The sequence below is a fragment of the Notolepis coatsorum genome (assembly GCF_963971535.1).
Source record: "Notolepis coatsorum genome assembly, chromosome: 10".
Lineage (NCBI taxonomy): Eukaryota > Metazoa > Chordata > Actinopteri > Aulopiformes > Paralepididae > Notolepis > Notolepis coatsorum.
In genome coordinates, this window is record NC_140174.1 from 31,031,826 (window position 1) to 31,050,932 (window position 19,107).

At 45.8% G+C, this 19,107-nt stretch overlaps 1 protein-coding gene across 2 annotated transcripts in view; it reads right to left on the minus strand.

Annotated features, from left to right (window-relative positions):
* LOC311236148 (mitogen-activated protein kinase 8) overlaps positions 1–19,107 on the minus strand; it is a 64,101-nt gene that overhangs the window by 12,073 nt on the left and 32,921 nt on the right. For both annotated transcript variants that reach the window (XM_084323772.1, XM_084323771.1), the window contains exons 7-11: positions 13,790–13,955; positions 10,559–10,630; positions 6,273–6,455; positions 5,578–5,702; positions 577–640 (exon numbers count right to left, since the gene is read on the minus strand). In XM_084323772.1, the coding sequence (XP_084179898.1) occupies positions 577–640; positions 5,578–5,702; positions 6,273–6,455; positions 10,559–10,630; positions 13,790–13,955 (610 nt within the window). The remainder of the gene's footprint in view (positions 1–576; positions 641–5,577; positions 5,703–6,272; positions 6,456–10,558; positions 10,631–13,789; positions 13,956–19,107) is intronic.

The following is a 19,107-nucleotide window of genomic DNA, read 5'->3' on the forward strand; positions in this document are numbered from 1 at the left end:
GAGCAATATCTGAGAGAGGAGAGGAAAGGAGAGGGGAGAAGAAGAGAAGAGAACGGGAGAGGAGAGAACGGGAGAGGAGAGGAGAGGAGAGAAGAGAAGAGATGAGGAGAGAAGAGAACAGGAGACGAAAGGAGAGGAGAGGGGAGAAGGAGAGAGGAGAGGAGAGAACGGGAGAGGAGAGGAGAGGAGAGGAGAGGAGAGGAGAAGAGGAGAGGGAAGAAGAGAAGAGATGAGGAGAGAAGAGAACAGGAGACGAAAGGAGAGGAGAGGAGAGGGGAGGGGAGAAGGAGAGAGAAGAGAACGGGAGAGGAGAGAACGGGAGAGGAGAGGAGAGGGGAGAACGGGAGAGGAGAAGAGGGGAGGAAAGGAGAGGAAAGCAGAGGGGAGAAGAGGAGAGAACGGGAGAAGATAGAAGAGAGGAGAGGAGAGGGGAGAAGAGAGGAGATGAGTGGAGAAGAGGGGCGAGGGGAGAAGAGGATGAAAAGAGAGAAGAGGAGAGGATGAAAAGAGAGAAGAGGAGATGACGAAAAGAGAGAAGAGGAGAGAAGATAACGGGAGAGGAGAGAAGGTTCCTACCTTTCCATTCATCCACTGTGTGCTCTCTCTCGTCCAGCTGTTTGTCTGTGATGGCTGGAGGAGGCTGTAAAAAGACAGACATTTTAGGCATTTCAGACATAATTTACATTTGTTTACACCATAGTTGTTGTTGTTGTCATTATTGTCATTTACACATTTCCCCCATTTGTTGTATATTCTTATTACGCTCTTTTAACACTGTAGTAAATGTGCTGGATCTTGATTGAATGCTTGGCTGATAGCAGAAGACCTACCATTCAACGATATGACATAATCCAGGTAAAACAATTAACAACGATTTTTGGACTGAAAACTCAATTAAACAATAACAATAAAATGAGGTTTTGTGCCTCATTCTCCACCTGCATCTTTTACCATCAGTGATCTTACTGCAACGTGCGCAGGCTGTTCTGACCAGTATTTAACACATTGGACGCCAAACCTGAGAAAAGTCGGGTTTTCTATCGTTATTTCTTTTATTCGATATTCCCATTCATAATCAGGGGAGGAAATTAGGCCACTTTACTGGCCAAATGCTAGTATTTTTTACGTTTGGCTGGTAAAAAAAATCAGATACCCGCCAGTTGGCTGGTAAGCCAAAAAGTTAGTTTCCTCCCCTGCTGGCGAGTATACAAAAAAATAAAACATTCTGCAATCACTGCACTGGCAAACGGTGCGCGTCTTCTGAGTGATCGCTTTAGTTGACAGTGCCACGAGAGCACTGCACAAGACCACCCGCGGACATATAATGTTTAATAAACGTTTGCGCAGTACTGGCCAACCCGCGGACATATAATAATAAAAGTCCCGCGGTACTAGGCTAGCCATCAGGAGCACTCGCAAACAGATAACGTTAAACACAGCAGAAGATGGAAAACAGACAGACTGACCAACGGGGAACTGCATCCAACCCTAGTACAACCCTCGAGTATAAGTTACTAAGGACACATTTAAATCACAGAGGTGTAATGTTAGTCTACTGGAACTGTATACAGTGGTTAGCTTCTAGTTAGCGTTTTAGCTATAGCTGCTTGCTAGCTAACGTTAGCCCCGTGTGCTCAAAGCAGCCAGCTAGGTGTATCTGTTATGACTATAATGTTTCCAAAAAAGCACCGGACTACGACGTAAGGTTAGACATTTTATTTCATGCTCAAAAGCCCCTGGCTTGCACATCGCAGTCACAAAAGGGGCTAGCTCAACCAGTGCACTGTGCACAACAGCACACCAACCCAACTGACGTTACCACAACACTTGACGGTACTTCACAGCACTGTCGTAAGACCACCGTGCTGTCTTAAAGGCACAGTGTGCCTACCCAGATGCATACACAATATTGACGCGGCTTGACATACAAAGAAGTAATTATCACAATTAGCGATTTTTTTTGTCTGGTAAAAAATCTGTTTGGCTGGTAAAAAAAATCAGATACTCGCCAGTTGGCTGGTAAGCCAAAAAGTTAGTTTCCTCCCCTGTTCATAATCCATCGAGGGAGCCCGTGTTATCATTGGGGATGAGTCTGAGATCGCAAACGTCCAATACCGCCGCCTGCCGCCGGTATTGCACATCCTTGGAAACTCTCTAGCTTGGGCTGTACGTCGATCTAAAAATTCCGGTCCGGGTTTTCCTAGTCGGGAGTGGCAAGCGATTATAACACATGGATTGAGGATAATCAAGCACTCCCGGTTCATGTTCTTTGGTGGATTATGTTGGCAACACGATCGACATCAATACTTGGAATCGCGATCAGATAATTGGAATATTCTTTTTGCAGTACATCCTAGTCAAGGTAAGGGCTATATGGTATCAATCTTGCGTTGATCGAAGAATCCCTTCCCCGCGATCCTAACATATGTGTGTAATGTGTGTGTAACGTATTCCGTTGGTGACGATCGAAGCATAGACACCCCCCCCGACCCAAGGGCGGCCTCGTGGCCTAGTGCATCGCACACCGACGCGGCCAACCCGGGTTCGCCTCCCGCTCCCGGTGACATTTTCTGCATGTGTTCCCCACATCTCCTCCCGTTCGCCCTCACGTCTTTCGGTTCTGCGTGACCAATATAAGCTGTAAAAATGCTAAAAATATACAAATAAAAAGAACCCCCCCCCCCCACCCTTTGCATGCATGATGAAACATAATACCGATAATATAGCGTTGATTTCAGATTGATTGTTGATCCAGACGAGGAACGCCACGGTTTCTAAACGCTGCATCCTGGGATCAGACAGAATTACTCTAAAACTAAAACTGACATATTTTTTTCTTTTTCACAAATTGAATGATAGATACTCGATGGGCCATAGTTTTATATCCATAGCTATGATATTTAATATAGTTTTAGCCCCGCAAACACCGGCATGTATCCCTATTCTTTAAAGCGCTGGCATTCTTGCCACACGGCCCACAGCGACCTCTGGCACTGAAAGTGTTAAGACTCAAATATTAATTCATAACAACAGCAGCAGCAGCAGCACTGGAATAAATTATGTCAAATCCAAGCAGACCAGCTGCGAGACAGAGATATGGTCACCCTCCTCCCCCCTCGCTCTTGGCTCCCCATGGCGGAGTCAAATTGAGATGTGATTCATTCAAGCTCTGCACAAAATCTGCACGTCTCAAGGCCAGTTTGTCAGTTCTGTGGAGTCTCTGCATGTCGGAGCGGAGAGGAGAGCAGAGGAGAACAGAGGAGAGGAGAACAGAAGAGAGGAGGAGTGGAGAGGAGAACAGAGGAGAACAGAAGAGAGGAGGAGCGGAGAGGAGAGCAGAGGAGAACAGAGGAGAGGAGAGGAGAACAGAAGAGAGGAGGAGTGGAGAGGAGAGCAGAGGAGAACAGAGGAGAACAGAAGAGAGGAGGAGCGGAGAGGAGAGCAGAGGAGAACAGAGGAGGAGAGGAGAACAGAAGAGAGGAGGAGTGGAGAGGAGAGCAGAGGAGAACAGAGGAGAGGAGAGGAGAACAGAAGAGAGGAGGAGCGGAGAGGAGAGCAGAGGAGAACAGAAGAGAGGAGGAGAGCAGAGGAGAACAGAGGAGAGGAGAACAGAAGAGAGGAGGAGTGGAGAGGAGAGCAGAGGAGAGGAGAACAGAAGAGAGGAGGAGCGGAGAGGAGAGCAGAGGAGAACAGAAGAGAGGAGGAGAGCAGTGGAGAACAGAGGAGAACAGAAGAGAGGAGGAGAGCAGAGAGGGGAGGAGAACAGAGGAGAGCAGAACAGAAGAGAGGAGAACAGAAGAGAGGAGGAGCAGAGCAGACCAGAGGAGAGCAGAGGAGAGCAGAGGAGAGGAGAACAGAAGAGAGGAGAGCAGAAGAGAGGAGGAGCAGAGCAGACCAGAGGAGAGGAGAACAGAAGAGAGGAGAGCAGACCAGAGGAGAGCAAAGGAGCGGAGAGGAGAGCAGAGGAGAGGGGAGGAGAGGAGAGAGGAGGAACGGAGGAGAGCAGAGGAGAACAGAAGAGAGGAAGAGAGGAGAGGAGAACAGAAGAGAGGAGGAGCGGAGAGGAGGGCAGAGGAGAACAGAAGAGAGGAGAGCAGAGCAGACCAGAGGAGAACAGAGGAGAGAGCAGAGAACAGACGAGAGAGGAGGAGAGCAGAGGAGGGGAGGAGAGGAGAGCAGAGAGGAGGGGAGGAGAGCAGAGGAGGGGCGGAGAGGAGAACAGAGGTAGGAGAGCAGAGGGGAGCAGAGCAGAGGAGAGGTGAGGAGAACCTCTCATCCCGTTCCTCTACTCCACCCTTCACCTCTACCTCTCCTCCCTTCTTCCCCACCCCTCCACCCCTCCGAGGCGGCAGCTTGTTACATCACAGCGATGCTATCAGTCTGCGTAGAGACTGAACAGCACCTGCTCCACACACAACAGTGATCCGTAGGGATGTTTACCGCCAGTCATCGCTTGTTCCCCTTTCAGCTATTCTCTCTCTCTCCTTCTTTCATTTACACATTCAAAAACTCAACAGCGACGTCCAGCATGGCTGGATTAAGCCACTAGGGGGCCCTGTCGGTTATATTATGCTACAATAGTTGAATCTGAATATATACTATGAGTAAAAGTAAACAGTATACACAAGGTGCAGTATAGACAAGGTACCCTAACTGGCATGAGTTTATATTAGTCATGAGAAATTCCACATCAACGCAGCAACCCTCATGCTTTCCAGAAATCGCAGTGAACAGTTTCATTAGGCACTATTTTCTACCAAAGTACACCCTCTACGACGTGATAGTTCTGAACTAAACAGTTCACAACGAGGTCTGTGGATTATGTTAACCGTGTCGTGATTTTTGAGACATTGGAGTTTTTTGAATGTATTCTTCTGGCGCTTGGACACATCTCTCTGCGGCTGACGTCTCTCCAAACCTCTGCAAATCACACCCAAACCTTCTGGATGGACAGATAGCACTCTGTGTAAAGGGGTGGGGGTGGTGTTGTTGTTGTTGTTGTTGTTGTTGTTGTTTTTTGTGTGTTTTGGGTTAACTGCTCCTTTAGGCTAATCCAAAAATATTTTTAGGGCTTGTTAGTCATGATGTCTGTAGGTGTGTGTGTGTGTGTGTGTGGCTGCGCGCACAAGTATTGTGACAGGTTCCATCCCATTATTGTGAAACGCCAATTGGAGTTTGGAGCATTCAGACACTCCAGTGTGTATGGAAGAGGGTAAGCTCCAGCCTGTGTGAGCGTATGTACAATGACACACACACACACACAGACATATAAGCAAGTGCACACACATGCAAGACACAGACACACGCCCACACACACACATGGACAGACACACGACACTCGCACAGACATTCACAAAACACACACCCACTCACAAACACATGGGCCGAAACAGACATCCATACATAGAAACATACACTCATACATGTATACAGACAGACATACACACACACAAACTTCTAGCACACTAAAGAGTCCCACACTTCAGGGATGAAGAGGCAATTAGCACAGGAGAGCTACTCCCCTCTCCTCAACCAGCCCACCCCTTCAAACCCACACAATGGGACGAGAGCGCTTACCGCCTCCACCTCGGTTGGATCATACCACACGTTGATGTAGGGGTGCTGGAGAGCCTCGTCCACTGAGATCCGCTTGGATGCGTCTATTACCAGCATTTTCGATAATAGGTCTCTGGCTTGGCTCGCTGTGAGGGGACAAAAAAGAAGGAAAAATAAAAGAATGGTGTGGCTGAATCATTGCGTTTCTCTCCATCCATCCATCCCTTCTTCCATCTTTCCACACTACTTTCTATCCAACCCCTCATTCACTCTTTTTCTTCTTCTAGTCCATTCTCTCCCTCCCTCTCCCTCCCTCCATCTCTCCATCCTTCTCTACTGACATTCAGTGCATTGATAAATGAGTGTACTGAGGCAGAATAGAGCGGTTAGTCACACATAATCACAATCAAAGTGTGTCGTTAAAAGGCTCGGGGCGTCATAACCAGTGCGTGCGGTAAATGTATTTTAATGAGACCCCCCCCCCCCCCCCTCTCCTCCTCGTCAGTGCCATTGGTTTATTTCAGTCCGAGTAAATTAACGCGCCAGACGCGGGATGAGTCGCACGTTTCTCCGTCTCTGCGATGGTCCGTTTGCGCACACTGTTGCGGGGGCCAGTTCTGTGAATAACAGATCTCTTTAGCCCCCCCCCAAACGTGAAGACGTGCTCAAAGTAAGAGCGCAGATACAAACGTCCAAAACTCCCCTCCCACACTCACCTTTCAGCTTGTTGTGCTCGGAGTCCGCGGGGAAGAGGACGTCGGGGAACAGCTTCTCGAAGGTGTAGCCGGCGTAGCGCGGCCGGTTCTCCACGTAGGTCCTGACCGACTGGTTGAGCTTCAGCAGGAACTCCTGGGACGGCGTCCCCAGCTGCTCGATCACCTTGTTCCACTGGTCGATATCTTTCCCATTCGGGGCAGTTAAAGAAAAGCACAGCTCGGGGACAAAGGGGACGGGAGGGAGGGGTGTTGTGGGGACGCCTTCCGGGGGGACTAAAGTCATGAGTGTCTCAGAGATGTTATTGTTCGGGATGTTTGGAATTGGAACAGTTACCCATACTGCCTTTTAGACCACTCTAATGTATTACGACAAACTCAGTATGGTGGCGTTTTAGTGTTTTATACTACCACTGTCTAGTCAGGGTGGGCCACCTCACATGAAAAGGAACACACTGACATTATGGAAAACTCTTCTCCAGAGTCAGACAAGATAGATAGATACCAATTTCCTCTCTGTGTGCGTTCAGTAGAAAGCTAACCGGCTGCAAGTTAGCCTATATAGCTTAGCACAAACAGATGGAAGCTGATAAGGACCGGCTAACCTACCTGCTGGCCAAAAACACCTCTCCCAGAGTTTTAAGCTAGGCTAGTGGTCCGTATCCACTTCCATTCATTTGTGCTAAGCTAGGCTAGCTTGCAGCCTAGCTTGAATGCACAGAGAGGAAATTGGAGTGCAGTATTGGCTTATTGCTTATGGGAGGGTCATGGATACAGAATGAAATGTACACCAATGAGATGGCATTTCTGTCACTGTTGTTTTTGCTACTGTGATTGGTTTGAAAATCAAGTGTAAACCATCCAATGATCTCTTCTCCTCTGCGGTCGACACATAAAAACAACAATTACCCACAATCCCCTGTGAGAGGCTTGGGAGACTGTGACAACGGGATGCAAGCGCTTTTCTCTTCGAGAGAAAATGTTTGACAAGATTCAAACCTCAAGTTGTGTATTCAAACCTGTAGAAATCAGTTTGGATGGACAGGTCGGATTTATACACATTGACCTGGGTTGCAAAACTATTTCAAACTTTTGAATTAAGAGCTGGGCAATTAGTTCAATATTATCGTTAATCTTCATATAAAGCGTTTTCTGAAACTGATAAAATGGTGATATAATTATACACATTCTGTGGTCTAAATGAACAATAAGCCAATATTTCTCACAAAATGAAATCGGAAATATTTGAGGGAATGTTAATTAACGACTGCAGTGTGACAGTTGATATCACACTTACCAGATTACCACAGTTCAATGTGAGGAACATCAACTGGATTATTTAAAGCTGCAATAATTATTTTCGGATTTTCATTTATTTTCTTTGTTGTGGACAAAACCTTTAGCTGCTTTAGCTGCATCTATTTTTCAAGCATTCTATGAAAGGATCCTTGTAGCTATGCATTCAAATTTCTTTGCAATAGGTAACATTCAGCCACTAAATGTTGCACTAGAGCAGCGGTTCCCAAACTTTTTTGGCCGTGCACCCCCTGTCACCTCCCGACCTAGCTCGCGCACCCCCCAATGGGTTTCTGTTCGAAAAATTGTTGCTGGTCTCCGTGCACAGATTTAATTTTTTATTTTATCTCTTCCCACGGTGGCTATGGATAGGGAATTTCTTTATTTAATTAAAATGTTCACGACAATACTCTGCCAGCATGTTTAATATCCATAATACTAAAGGTTTGACTAAGATTTGTATGACATTTTATTGTATTTATAAAATAAAAAAATAAATAAAAAAATTACCACCATTAGCCTTTGCATGTCATGCACCACAGTTTGGGAACCACTGCACTAGAGCAACAGCATGTCATTGTATCCAATCAGGTGCATGTAGGGAGGGGATACATGACTGTGACATGTAAACAACATTCATTTTGGACCCGCAAAATTATTTTTCAATGTTTCTTTTGGGGGGAAAGCAATCATTTTATTCTGCACCCTTCTAAAAGCTCTGTAGATTTATTATTATTTGATTTGTTTAACTCAATGGACGCCAGACGCGAATAAAGTCGGGTTAACTCGCAGACGCTTGAGCGGCAAACCTGAGAAAAGTCGGGTTTTCATCGTTATTTCTTTTATTTGATATTTCCATTCATTATCCATCCAGGGAGCCTGGTGTTATCATAGGGAATGAGTCCGAGATTGCAAAAGTCCAATACCGCCGGCTGGTATGATGCGGCCGGTATTTCACATCCTTTGAAACTCTGTGTCTCGGGCTGTACGTCGATTATATTGGTCCGGGGGGACTTTTCTATGTCAGGCAAGGGGATCGGTTGTCCCGATCGGCTTGAGGAGCGTCAAATGCTCCAGATCGATGATGTATGGCGGATTATGTTGGCGATACGATCGACACCAATACTGGGACTCGATCAGATAATTGGAATATCTTTTTCGGGCAGATCCTAGTCAAGGTAAGGGCTATATGATATAAATATTGCGTTGATCAAAGCATGCCTTCATTGTGATCCAAGCGTATGTGTGTAACGCTAGTCCATAATGTATTCCGTTGGTGACGATCAAAGAATCCCCACATGCATTCATGATGGAACATAATACCCATCATATGCATTTGATTTTTTTATTGTAGCGTGTGTAGGGACGGAACGCCAATGCATTTAGTATAATACACGTTGGGGGCTATTACCAGCCTCCCATGAATTACCCTAAAACCATACTTATATGGTATAAAACGGGAATGTATGGATGAAAAAATTATCTCTTTTTCACATATTGAACGATAGATACTCGATGTCAAATGGGCAATAGTATTGTATCCATAGCTATAATATTGTTATAGCTATGGATGGGTATCGTTAGGATTTTATCGATACTACTACTCTTATCGATACTGCTTAACGGTTCGGAACTTTATCGATACTCTTATCGGTTCTTTTAGATTATTATTATTAAAATTAAAATTATATTTATTATTTGAACGGCTTAAGGCTATATCTGTACTTGATGTTTGTTTGTTGTGTTGCATATTTGAAATAAACTTCAATCAAATCAAATCAAACCCTCCCTCTTAAAAACAAAAACCTGTGTTTAACCTAGCCATCTATAAAACATCATGCTAAAACTGTGAAACAAATGTCCTACTCCCCTAAAGAAAGAAATACATAGCAAACATGACTCAGTTATGCAATAGTGCTGCTGCTTTTTATTTTGTTAAATTCTTTTAGTTAATAAGACTAAAAGACTACAATATGACAATACGATTTCATGACGGCTTCCTGTCCTCGCATTTCCGGTGCAATGCAATGCACGGAGCGAACTTAACGTTACATTTTCAACAACAGATTGCTGCTAATTAAACACTTCATGGAAACGGAGTAACGTTAACGTTATGTCGAGTTCATACATGTAGTGTAGTATTAATTAAGTCCATGGAGTTTCCAGTGTTGCTGCCACCGTTGCGTCGCAGATGGATGGTACACTCAGTTAGCTCTGTAGCTAATCCGCTCCTAGACTACAGATAGCAGAACCGATAACATCGGAGTTTATCAATACTCAATTTAGTACCGGTTCCCGTTTATAACCGGGTTTCGGGGGGCATCCCTAGTTATAGCCCTGCAAATACCGCCACGTATTCCTATACTTTAGAACGCTGGCCTTTTAACCAACACAGTATACAGCGCCCTCTGGCGCTGATTGAGTTAATGATTACAAAAATATCCATCTATAGAACCTTTAAGTAAATGTCTTAAATTACATCACTATTGTGCTGTCAGAACAGTATTATGTTTGTAGGTTAAGTATGTAATGTTAGCCATTTTGTCCATTTAGTTACAACAAGCTTGTGCTAGCAAGGCAGTTTATGTGATGTATTGGGGAAAAGGGAGGAGGGGTGGTGTATTGCTGGCTTTGGTATCCTTGCTGCCCTCTAGTGGTCAGAAAACGATTATTGCAGCTTTAACTTGTGATCTTGCATAATCCGCAAATCCTAATATATTGCTGAAAAGAATTCCACCAGTTTCTTCCATATCACCCAGCCCTTAATTGCAGTTTGAAAAACGATGCATGTACAGGTGAATAAAATCAAACTCACCTCAAAGTACGTCATGTAGTAGAAATCACCGTTCAACCCAGGACTTTTGAGGACAACACGCACACATAGGCTTAACACAAACCGGTCGATCACACACACACACACACACACAGTCCACACATCAGCTACAGTACAGAGACAGTGGAGATGGTTGGATGGAGGTCCAGGTTAAGGATACGATCTGTTCCTGGGAACAACACACTACCTCGGACCATTTCAGCCATGATGCAGCCAATAGACCAGACATCAACTGAAAATGAAATGACAACCCCACCAAAAAATTAGCATGCAGGACTCTGAAACAAACCAAAACAAAACAAACAAAAATAAATGAACTGAACATAACAATTAACAAGGAATAACAGAAGAAAAAGACAAATAAAAAAATTACAATGCAAACAAGGTGATGTGTGTGGATGCAACAAAGAAAGAATGACTTGACTCGCATGCAGGTGTGGTGGGCGTTCTCTTGTCAAACCTCTGTCAGTGTCATGCAAGACCTAGCATAATGATGACACTTTTAGGCTAGGAAGCTATTATCACAGCTGGTATAGCAAGACCTAGCATAATGATGAGGCTTTAGGCTAGGAAGCTATTATCACAGCTAGCTGGTATAGCAATAACGTAAATATTGAGTTTAATTTCTCACGAAAATATTTCTGAAATATTCAAGGATGTTAATAGAAAATGAGTCTCCCTTTAACACTGCATCTGCATCACACTACCAAGGTGGGAACAGGGTGGAAAGGAGCCCAACCTAAGCATGACAAAATGGCCACCGTGTGAATATGGTCAATCATCACCCTGCAGTCCAATATGACAACATTGAATTATCCGTTTCCACACCTAAGCAGATATTGTGATCATTTAGTTATCATGAAAGTAATTATGAATCTTCCGTTCGTCTGTACATCATACGCTTAAGACTAGCGAGACACTGACGTGTGAGGCCTGCAGAAACTGTATTATGAGAGTAGAAATGCATCTTAACAACCTCTGTATTCTCATTGCCGCACACCTACTGTATATAGGTAGTAAACCGTTGTCTCCTGATTGACACAAAGCCAACATATTTGTTTACAGTGCATACAAACATGCCATTTCATGATTGGCACAGTGTCTTTTATTGGCATTGTGGTGTATTAAATATTATAATTCAGAGCCAAAAGGTGTCAAAATGTCAAGGAGAGCAGGGGGGGAAGCGGCTTGAGTTCAGAGGGCGTCGTACGCAGTTCACTTTGCTTCGTTCTGAAAGAGCAAACCATTTTCTAATTCTATTTCGGGCGGCCATTGTGACTGTGCTGCCGCTTAGGCAGGGTATCTGCAGGTTACATGTAAGACTTCTTAAGACCTTTTTAATACCACTTAGGGCAAAATGTAATACCAATTTCATGACCATACTAGCAACAAACAAAGAAAAGACACATAGCGACACTTGCGCGTCAATTTAAATGATTGGACGCTCCTTAAAAAGGTCTCGCCAGACGCACCAAGCTCCCAGTAGCCCTACAAAAAACAACAACTTCAATATAAAAACATTTCATAAAGGCCTTAAATTGAGAATTATGAATTTAATACTTTAAGACTTTTTAATATCCCGCAGATACCCTGTTAGATGAGTGTCAGGTGTGTGTGTGTGTGGAGAGGGTAGGGGGGTGTGTAGGTGGGGTGTCAAGGCATGACAGAGAAATAGAATCTCCACAGTACTGCTCTCCGAACGGGATCTCTCGGCGTTCCGTTCCATGAAAAGATAAATAACGGCTTTGAAGGAATAAAAAGAAATGAGGACCGTTTTATTTGTATTAGATTTTCTTCCGTGCCGCTGCTGCTGCTGCTATTGTTGTTGTTGTCGTTGTCGTTGTCATTTGGTCAGAAACTGGTCAGACAGTTGCTGCAAGCAGCTCAAGGATACAATCCCTTCCGGGGAAAAGGATTTTGTGGCGAACCATTTCTGCCATAATGCAGCCCACAGCCCAAATATCCACTACACAGGAGTAGCATAGAGGAAGAGAGAGGAAGATAAGCAAAGAAGCGACACGTCAGTAGGACAGTCGAGGGTTAAATAGGACAGAGGGGGGGGGGGGATGGGGCGGAGTTTATCGTCAAGGTGGTCTAACGCTTGTTTTCGACGTATTCCACACAATAACATCTGCCCCGCAGACGACCTTCGGCTTCCCTAAAGTCTAAATAAATCGTATTTTCCCATGAAGTCAAAAAAATTATAAGAGGGGAAAAGAATTTAAATAAAGAAAAGTTAAACCTATGTGCAGTTAAAATGCCATTTATTGAGGAGGCAGATCCATGACAGCCCCACATGTGGCAGCCTGAGGGCTACTGTACATGAAGACCAACGGGCTGCAACACGTAGCTTGTTTACCACACAGTATATGTATGGCCTTCCCTAAACAATGGTATAGAGGCGCAGCGCAACCATGTGTTTAAAACTTTTTAATTATATATATTATAATTCATATACTTCTTTTTTGCAGTGAAAGCTTGGGGACAGCTTAGAAACAGACACATCTATTGTGCAACGATATACACTGTACTTAACTGTAAATAACTTACCCTTGTGTTTGCTATTTTATTGAAATTATGTTTTTAAAATTAAAAAATAAATTCTTTATTGCACATTTCCTTGCGTCCCAGACGGTGGACGCCCCCCCCCCCCCCCCCCCCCCCCCCTCCTCCTCCTCCTCATTGTGACTCAGCACAGTTTTTTTTCCTGGTCCTGGGGAACGCCCTGCCTCCTCAATAGTAACTGCAAATCAAGTGCCTTGGCATAACTTTCTTTGGAATGTCTCTTTACTCCTGGAAGTCATAGAGCACAGATTAGCAAAAAGAACCCCCCCCCCCCCCCCCCCAGAAAAGCTCTCCCAGTGCGTGCTTGTTCTGCTACAATGCATCCGAGGTTACATGAAAGATCCTATCTAACCCCCTAGCCTAATAAAGATATCAGTCATATCTCCGTAACAGAAAGCGCTTTAAGCATTGCAGGCTCGGGGGGGGGTGTTGGGTGGACTTGCTGGAGCGTGCGCCGAGTGACTAGATTCAATGTGGCATTTATAGTCCAGCTGCAGCCGTCTCAGGACAGGCAGTCCTTTAATAAAACACAAGCTACTGCTGCTGGGCCAGGGGAGGTCCCTCAGCAGGAAGCATCCCATGATGCACTTTCAGACGTGCCAACTTCCCCTCTGTGTGTGTGTGTGTGACCTTAGAGGAAGAGGGGGGGGGGGGGGGGGGGGTGGGGGTCGGGGGGTGCTCTCAAAACATCTCAAGTGAGAGGCATGCGGCAGGCCAGGCAGCGCCCTGCAGCAGCAGCATTAGCTCCTCGTTGGCCGATTCAAGTGTCAATCAAATCGACCGACCGACCGACCGACCGACCGACCGAAGCGCGTCCTCAACTCACCGTTGGCCTGGTAGCCCATTCCCAGGATGACCTCCGGGGCACGGTAGTAGCGGGTGACCACGTAGGGGGTCATGAGGAGGCCAGTGGCGGCCGTCCTGGCCAGGCCAAAGTCCAGGATCTTCAGCGTACAGTCAGACTTCACCACTATGTTGCTGGGCTTCAGGTCCTACGGGGAACAGATGAAGCAGGGGAACAGATAAAGCAGGGGACAGGTGGAACAGGGGACAGGTGGAACAGGGAACAGATGAAGCAGGGGACAGGTGGAACAGGGGACAGGTGGAACAGGGGACAGGTGGAACAGGGAACAGTTGAAACAGGGGACAGGTGGAACAGGGGACAGGTGGAACAGGGGACAGGTGGAACAGGGGACAGGTGGAACAGGGGACAGGTGGAACAGGGGACAGGTGGAACAGGGGACAGTTGAAACAGGGGACAGGTGGAACAGGGAACAGGGGGAACAGATGAAGCAGGGGCCAGGGGGAACAGGGGACAGGTGGAACAGGGGGAACAGGGGACAGGTGGAACAGGGAACAGGGGGAACAGATGAAGCAGGGGCCAGGTGGAACAGGGGACAGGGGGAACAGGGGACAGGTGGAACAGGTGGAACAGGGGGAACAGATGAAGCAGGGGAACAAATGAAGCAGGGGAACAGATAAAGCAGGGAACAGGTGGAACAGGGGACAGGTGGAACAGGGGACAGTTGAAACAGGGGACAGTTGAAACAGGGGACAGGTGGAACAGGGAACAGGGGGAACAGATGAAGCAGGGGCCAGGTGGAACAGGGGACAGGGGGAACAGGGGACAGGTGGAACAGGGGACAGGGGGAACAGGTGGAACAGGGGGAACAGATGAAGCAGGGGAACAAATGAAGCAGGGGAACAGATAAAGCAGGGGAACAGATAAAGCAGGGAACAGGTGGAACAGGTGGAACAGGTGGAACAGGTGGAACAGGGGACAGGTGGAACAGGGGACAGGGGGAACAGGTGGAACAGGTGGAACAGGTGGAACAGGGGACAGGGGACAGGGGGAACAGATGAAGCAGGGGACAGTTGAAACAGGGGACAGGTGGAACAGGAGACAGGTGGAACAGATGAAGCAGGGGACAGTTGAAACAGGGGACAGGTGGAACAGGAGACAGGTGGAACAGGGGACAGGTGGAACAGGGGACAGGTGGAACAGGGGACAGGTGGAACAGGGGACAGGTGGAACAGGGGACAGGTGGAACAGGGGACAGGTGGAACAGGGGACAGTTAAAACAGGGGACAGGTGGAACAGGGAACAGTTAAAACAGGGGACAGGTGGAACAGGGGACAGGTGGAACAGGGGACAGGTGGAACAGGGGACAGGTGGAACAGGGGACAGGTGGAACAGGGGACAGTTAAAACAGGGGACAGGTGGAACAGGGAACAGTTAAAACAGGGGACAGGTGGAACAGGGGACAGGTGGAACAGGGGAACAGATGAAGCAGGGGACAGTTGAAACAGGGGACAGGTGGAACAGGGGAACAGATGAAGCAGGGGACAGTTGAAACAGGGGACAGGTGGAACAGGGGACAGGTGGAACAGGGGAACAGATGAAGCAGGGGACAGGTGGAACAGGGGACAGGTGGAACAGGGAACAGTTAAAACAGGGGACAGGTGGAACAGGGGACAGGTGGAACAGGGGAACAGATGAAGCAGGGGACAGGTGGAACAGGGGACAGGTGGAACAGGGAACAGTTAAAACAGGGGACAGGTGGAACAGGGGACAGGTGGAACAGGGAACAGATGAAGCAGGGGACAGTTGAAACAGGGGACAGGTGGAACAGGGGAACAGATGAAGCAGGGGACAGTTGAAACAGGGGACAGGTGGAACAGGGGACAGGTGGAACAGGGGAACAGATGAAGCAGGGGACAGTTGAAACAGGGGACAGGTGGAACAGGAGACAGGTGGAACAGGGGACAGGTGGAACAGGGGACAGGTGGAACAGAACAGGTGAAACAGAGAGTGGTTATTCATTGCATCCTCGTGGAGTTTCATTCATTTCCAACTAACATGCTGAACGCCACTCGTTCCCCTCGAGTTGTCAGGTAATGAAGAAAACTTAATTAATCACTTAATTTGCGTGCAGCTGCTGTTTGATAACCGTCTCATGTGATGGCTCTGTGCGTGACAAAAATGTATATATGAATTAGGAAATCAATCTCAGTGCTGTCGGGTTCATCTTATCTCAGTTTTTTTATTAGTAATTTAATAGTTCCCATTGAATTTGAGTAATTTTGTGATACCCGCCCCCCATCCCTAGTACAGGTAAGATAGGTAGTAATAATAATAGAACATAGAACAAAGTGCAAGTAGTAATGATACTAGTGATAACAGTAGTAGTAGTAGTAGTAGTAGTAGTAGTAGTAGTAGTAGTAGTAGTAGTAGTAGTAGTAGTAGTGAACAGTAGTGAGTGGCAGGATTCAACAGTAGTAATAGTGATGATGGTACTATACATGGTATAACAAGCTGCACCAGAGTCCATGCAGTGTTTATTATTAAGAGTCAGATAGTCCTAACAGTGTTTATTATTAAGAGTCAGATAGTCCTAACAGTGTTTATTATTAAGAGTCAGATAGTCCTAACAGTGTTTATTATTAAGAGTCAGATATTCCTAACAGTGTTTATTATTAACACTTTGGATGCCACGCCGTGTTTTCCTTTTTACCCCCTTGATGACCAAACCCACTCCAATGTTAACTTAATATCGCCTAATCTATGTTTTAAATTATGGCTATGTGTCTAATCTGCCCGTCGCTTATCAAAGACTCATTTTCCAGTCAACATTGTCAAGGCAGATTGTTTTTTTATCACTTCATTTCCATTTGATAGCATTTTGAAAATCACTCGTTTTCGCGGAAAAAACAACCCTATGATGATAATCGTCTTTTACTGGAATATTCCAGAACGTTGTCATTTGTCTGCCTATTTATGAATCGTTTTCAAATAAACGCTAGATGATCGATAGTATGTGTGCGCACGCACGCTCGTGCCGCGCGCTGATAATCTCTGCTCTTATTTCCTGATGGCTTTTACAGTCAAAACAGCTATATCACATATAGTGGAAACGCTTATATCTCCGTGAAAACGAGTCTGATTATCCTAAGACTGATAACAGATTCCTTACCTGAGGTCAGATGGTATCCAAATGGTTTATTCCAATTTCCGATCGCCATTCGAAAAAATCGATAATTGTATTGATCCACCATGTGTACAGTAGAACACATATTCGCCGCGGCACCAAGGTTCCAGAATGAACTCTGGTAGACCCCGGTTACATCAGTGAGAAGTAAAATGTGGAGTCAGAAATCCGTTCTCCCATTCACTTTCATTGAGTCCAATCCAAAAGGGTGATTTACCATCTGGGAGACGATAGGGGGGCGCTTTTTTCACATCCGAGCGCCGGCGGTGCTTGGTGCAATATGATTTCAGATCGCTAATAAAAAAAAAATTATAATAATCTCGTGATGGGCATTCAACGGTCGGGGGGTAAACCAGAGAAATCTCGGGCGTGGCATCCAAAGTGTTAAGAGTCAGATAGTTCTAACAGTGTTTATTATTAAGAGTCAGATAGTCCTAACAGTGTTTATTAATAAGAGTCAGATAGTCCTAACAGTACTGTTTATTACTAACACATTGAGTGCCACGGACACGTTTTGTCGTTAGTTCATGCCGACCTTTGAGTGCCCCCGACGCTATATAGCGTTTGTTTGTCGTTTTGTTTTTTATTGGCGATTTGAATTCATATTTAATCAATCGAGCCTCGGGTTAGTGCTGCAGAGTCTCTCTGAGCTCAATTGGGAAGATACCGCCCCATATCGTCTCTCCCTGTGTAACTGCACCCCATTACTTTACACTGACGAAGGGGGGGTGGCCAGTTTGCTCATTTAACTTTTCCCTCAAGCCAACTGAAGGATCGATTGTGCTCGCCGGCCCGGAAAACGCGTAGATTATGTATTTTTATTACATGGCGTTTTCACATTCGCCGAAATGCTTGCTTGCGATTGGTCAATAGCCCCCCCGACTGCGGTCATTATTTTTCAATAATGACCGCAGATTTTTCAATAATGACCGCAGAGCGCAGCTGTTCGCAATCAAGCCCACTGACACACTGTTTCAGTGCAATTAGACACTGCCGTGCCGGCGATGACAGGGGGCGGAGCGACGAGCGGACCCAGAACACAGCGGAGCCAGAACACAGAGGCTGCCCGCGATAATAATAATCACTTTATTTGGGCTGACAGAGCCACAGAACAACTGCGATTTGTCAAATGAATTAGGTATATTGTTAGTAAGTTAGCCATGTAATAAGCGGGATAATGTATAGCGCTGCACTGACAGCGGAGCCAGAGGCTGCCCGCGATAATAATAATCACTTTATTTGGGCTGACAGAGCCACAGAACTGCGATTTGTCAAATGAATTAGGTATATTGTTAGTAAGTTAGCCATGTAATAAGCGGGATAATGTATAGCGCTGCACTGACAGCGGAGCCAGAGGCTGCCCGCGATAATAATAATCACTTTATTTGGGCTGACAGAGCCACAGAACAACTGCGATTTGTCAAATGAATTAGGTATATTGTTAGTAAGTTAGCCATGTAATAAGCGGGATAATGTATAGCGCTGCACTGACAGCGGAGCCAGAGGCTGCCCGCGATAATAATAATCACTTTATTTGGGCTGACAGAGCCACAGAACAACTGCGATTTGTCAAATGAATTAGGTATATTGTTAGTAAGTTAGCCATGTAATAAGCGGGATAATGTATAGCCTACTCGGTCATTGTCGCAAAATAATTGACCTTCACTACGTTTAAAACACCTCGGCGCGGCGCCTCGGTATTTTAAACTCCGTGTCGGTCAATTATTTTGCGACAATGACCTCGTAGGCATACATTATCCCTTACACAGTACCAAACACTGTAATCAATAAGCGTGATCGATATTTGGAATGGCGATCAGGAATTGGAATAATCTTTTTGGATAACATCTGCTCTAAATCCTAACAGTGTTTATTATTAATAAAAGTCGGATAGTGCTAACAGTGTTTATTAAGAGTCGGATAGTCCTAACAGTGTTTATTATTAATAAGAGTCGGATAGTCCTAACGGTGTTTATTATTAATAAGAGTCGGATAGTCCTAACAGTGTTTATTATTAATAAGAGTCGGATAGTCCTAACAGTAGTAAGGACATGGACTGGCTGAGGCGTTTGTGGTGTGTCGTGGGGGATAAGTCTATGGTTTGTGGTGTGTCGTGGGGGGATAAGTCTATGGTTTGTAGTGTGTCGTGGGGGAT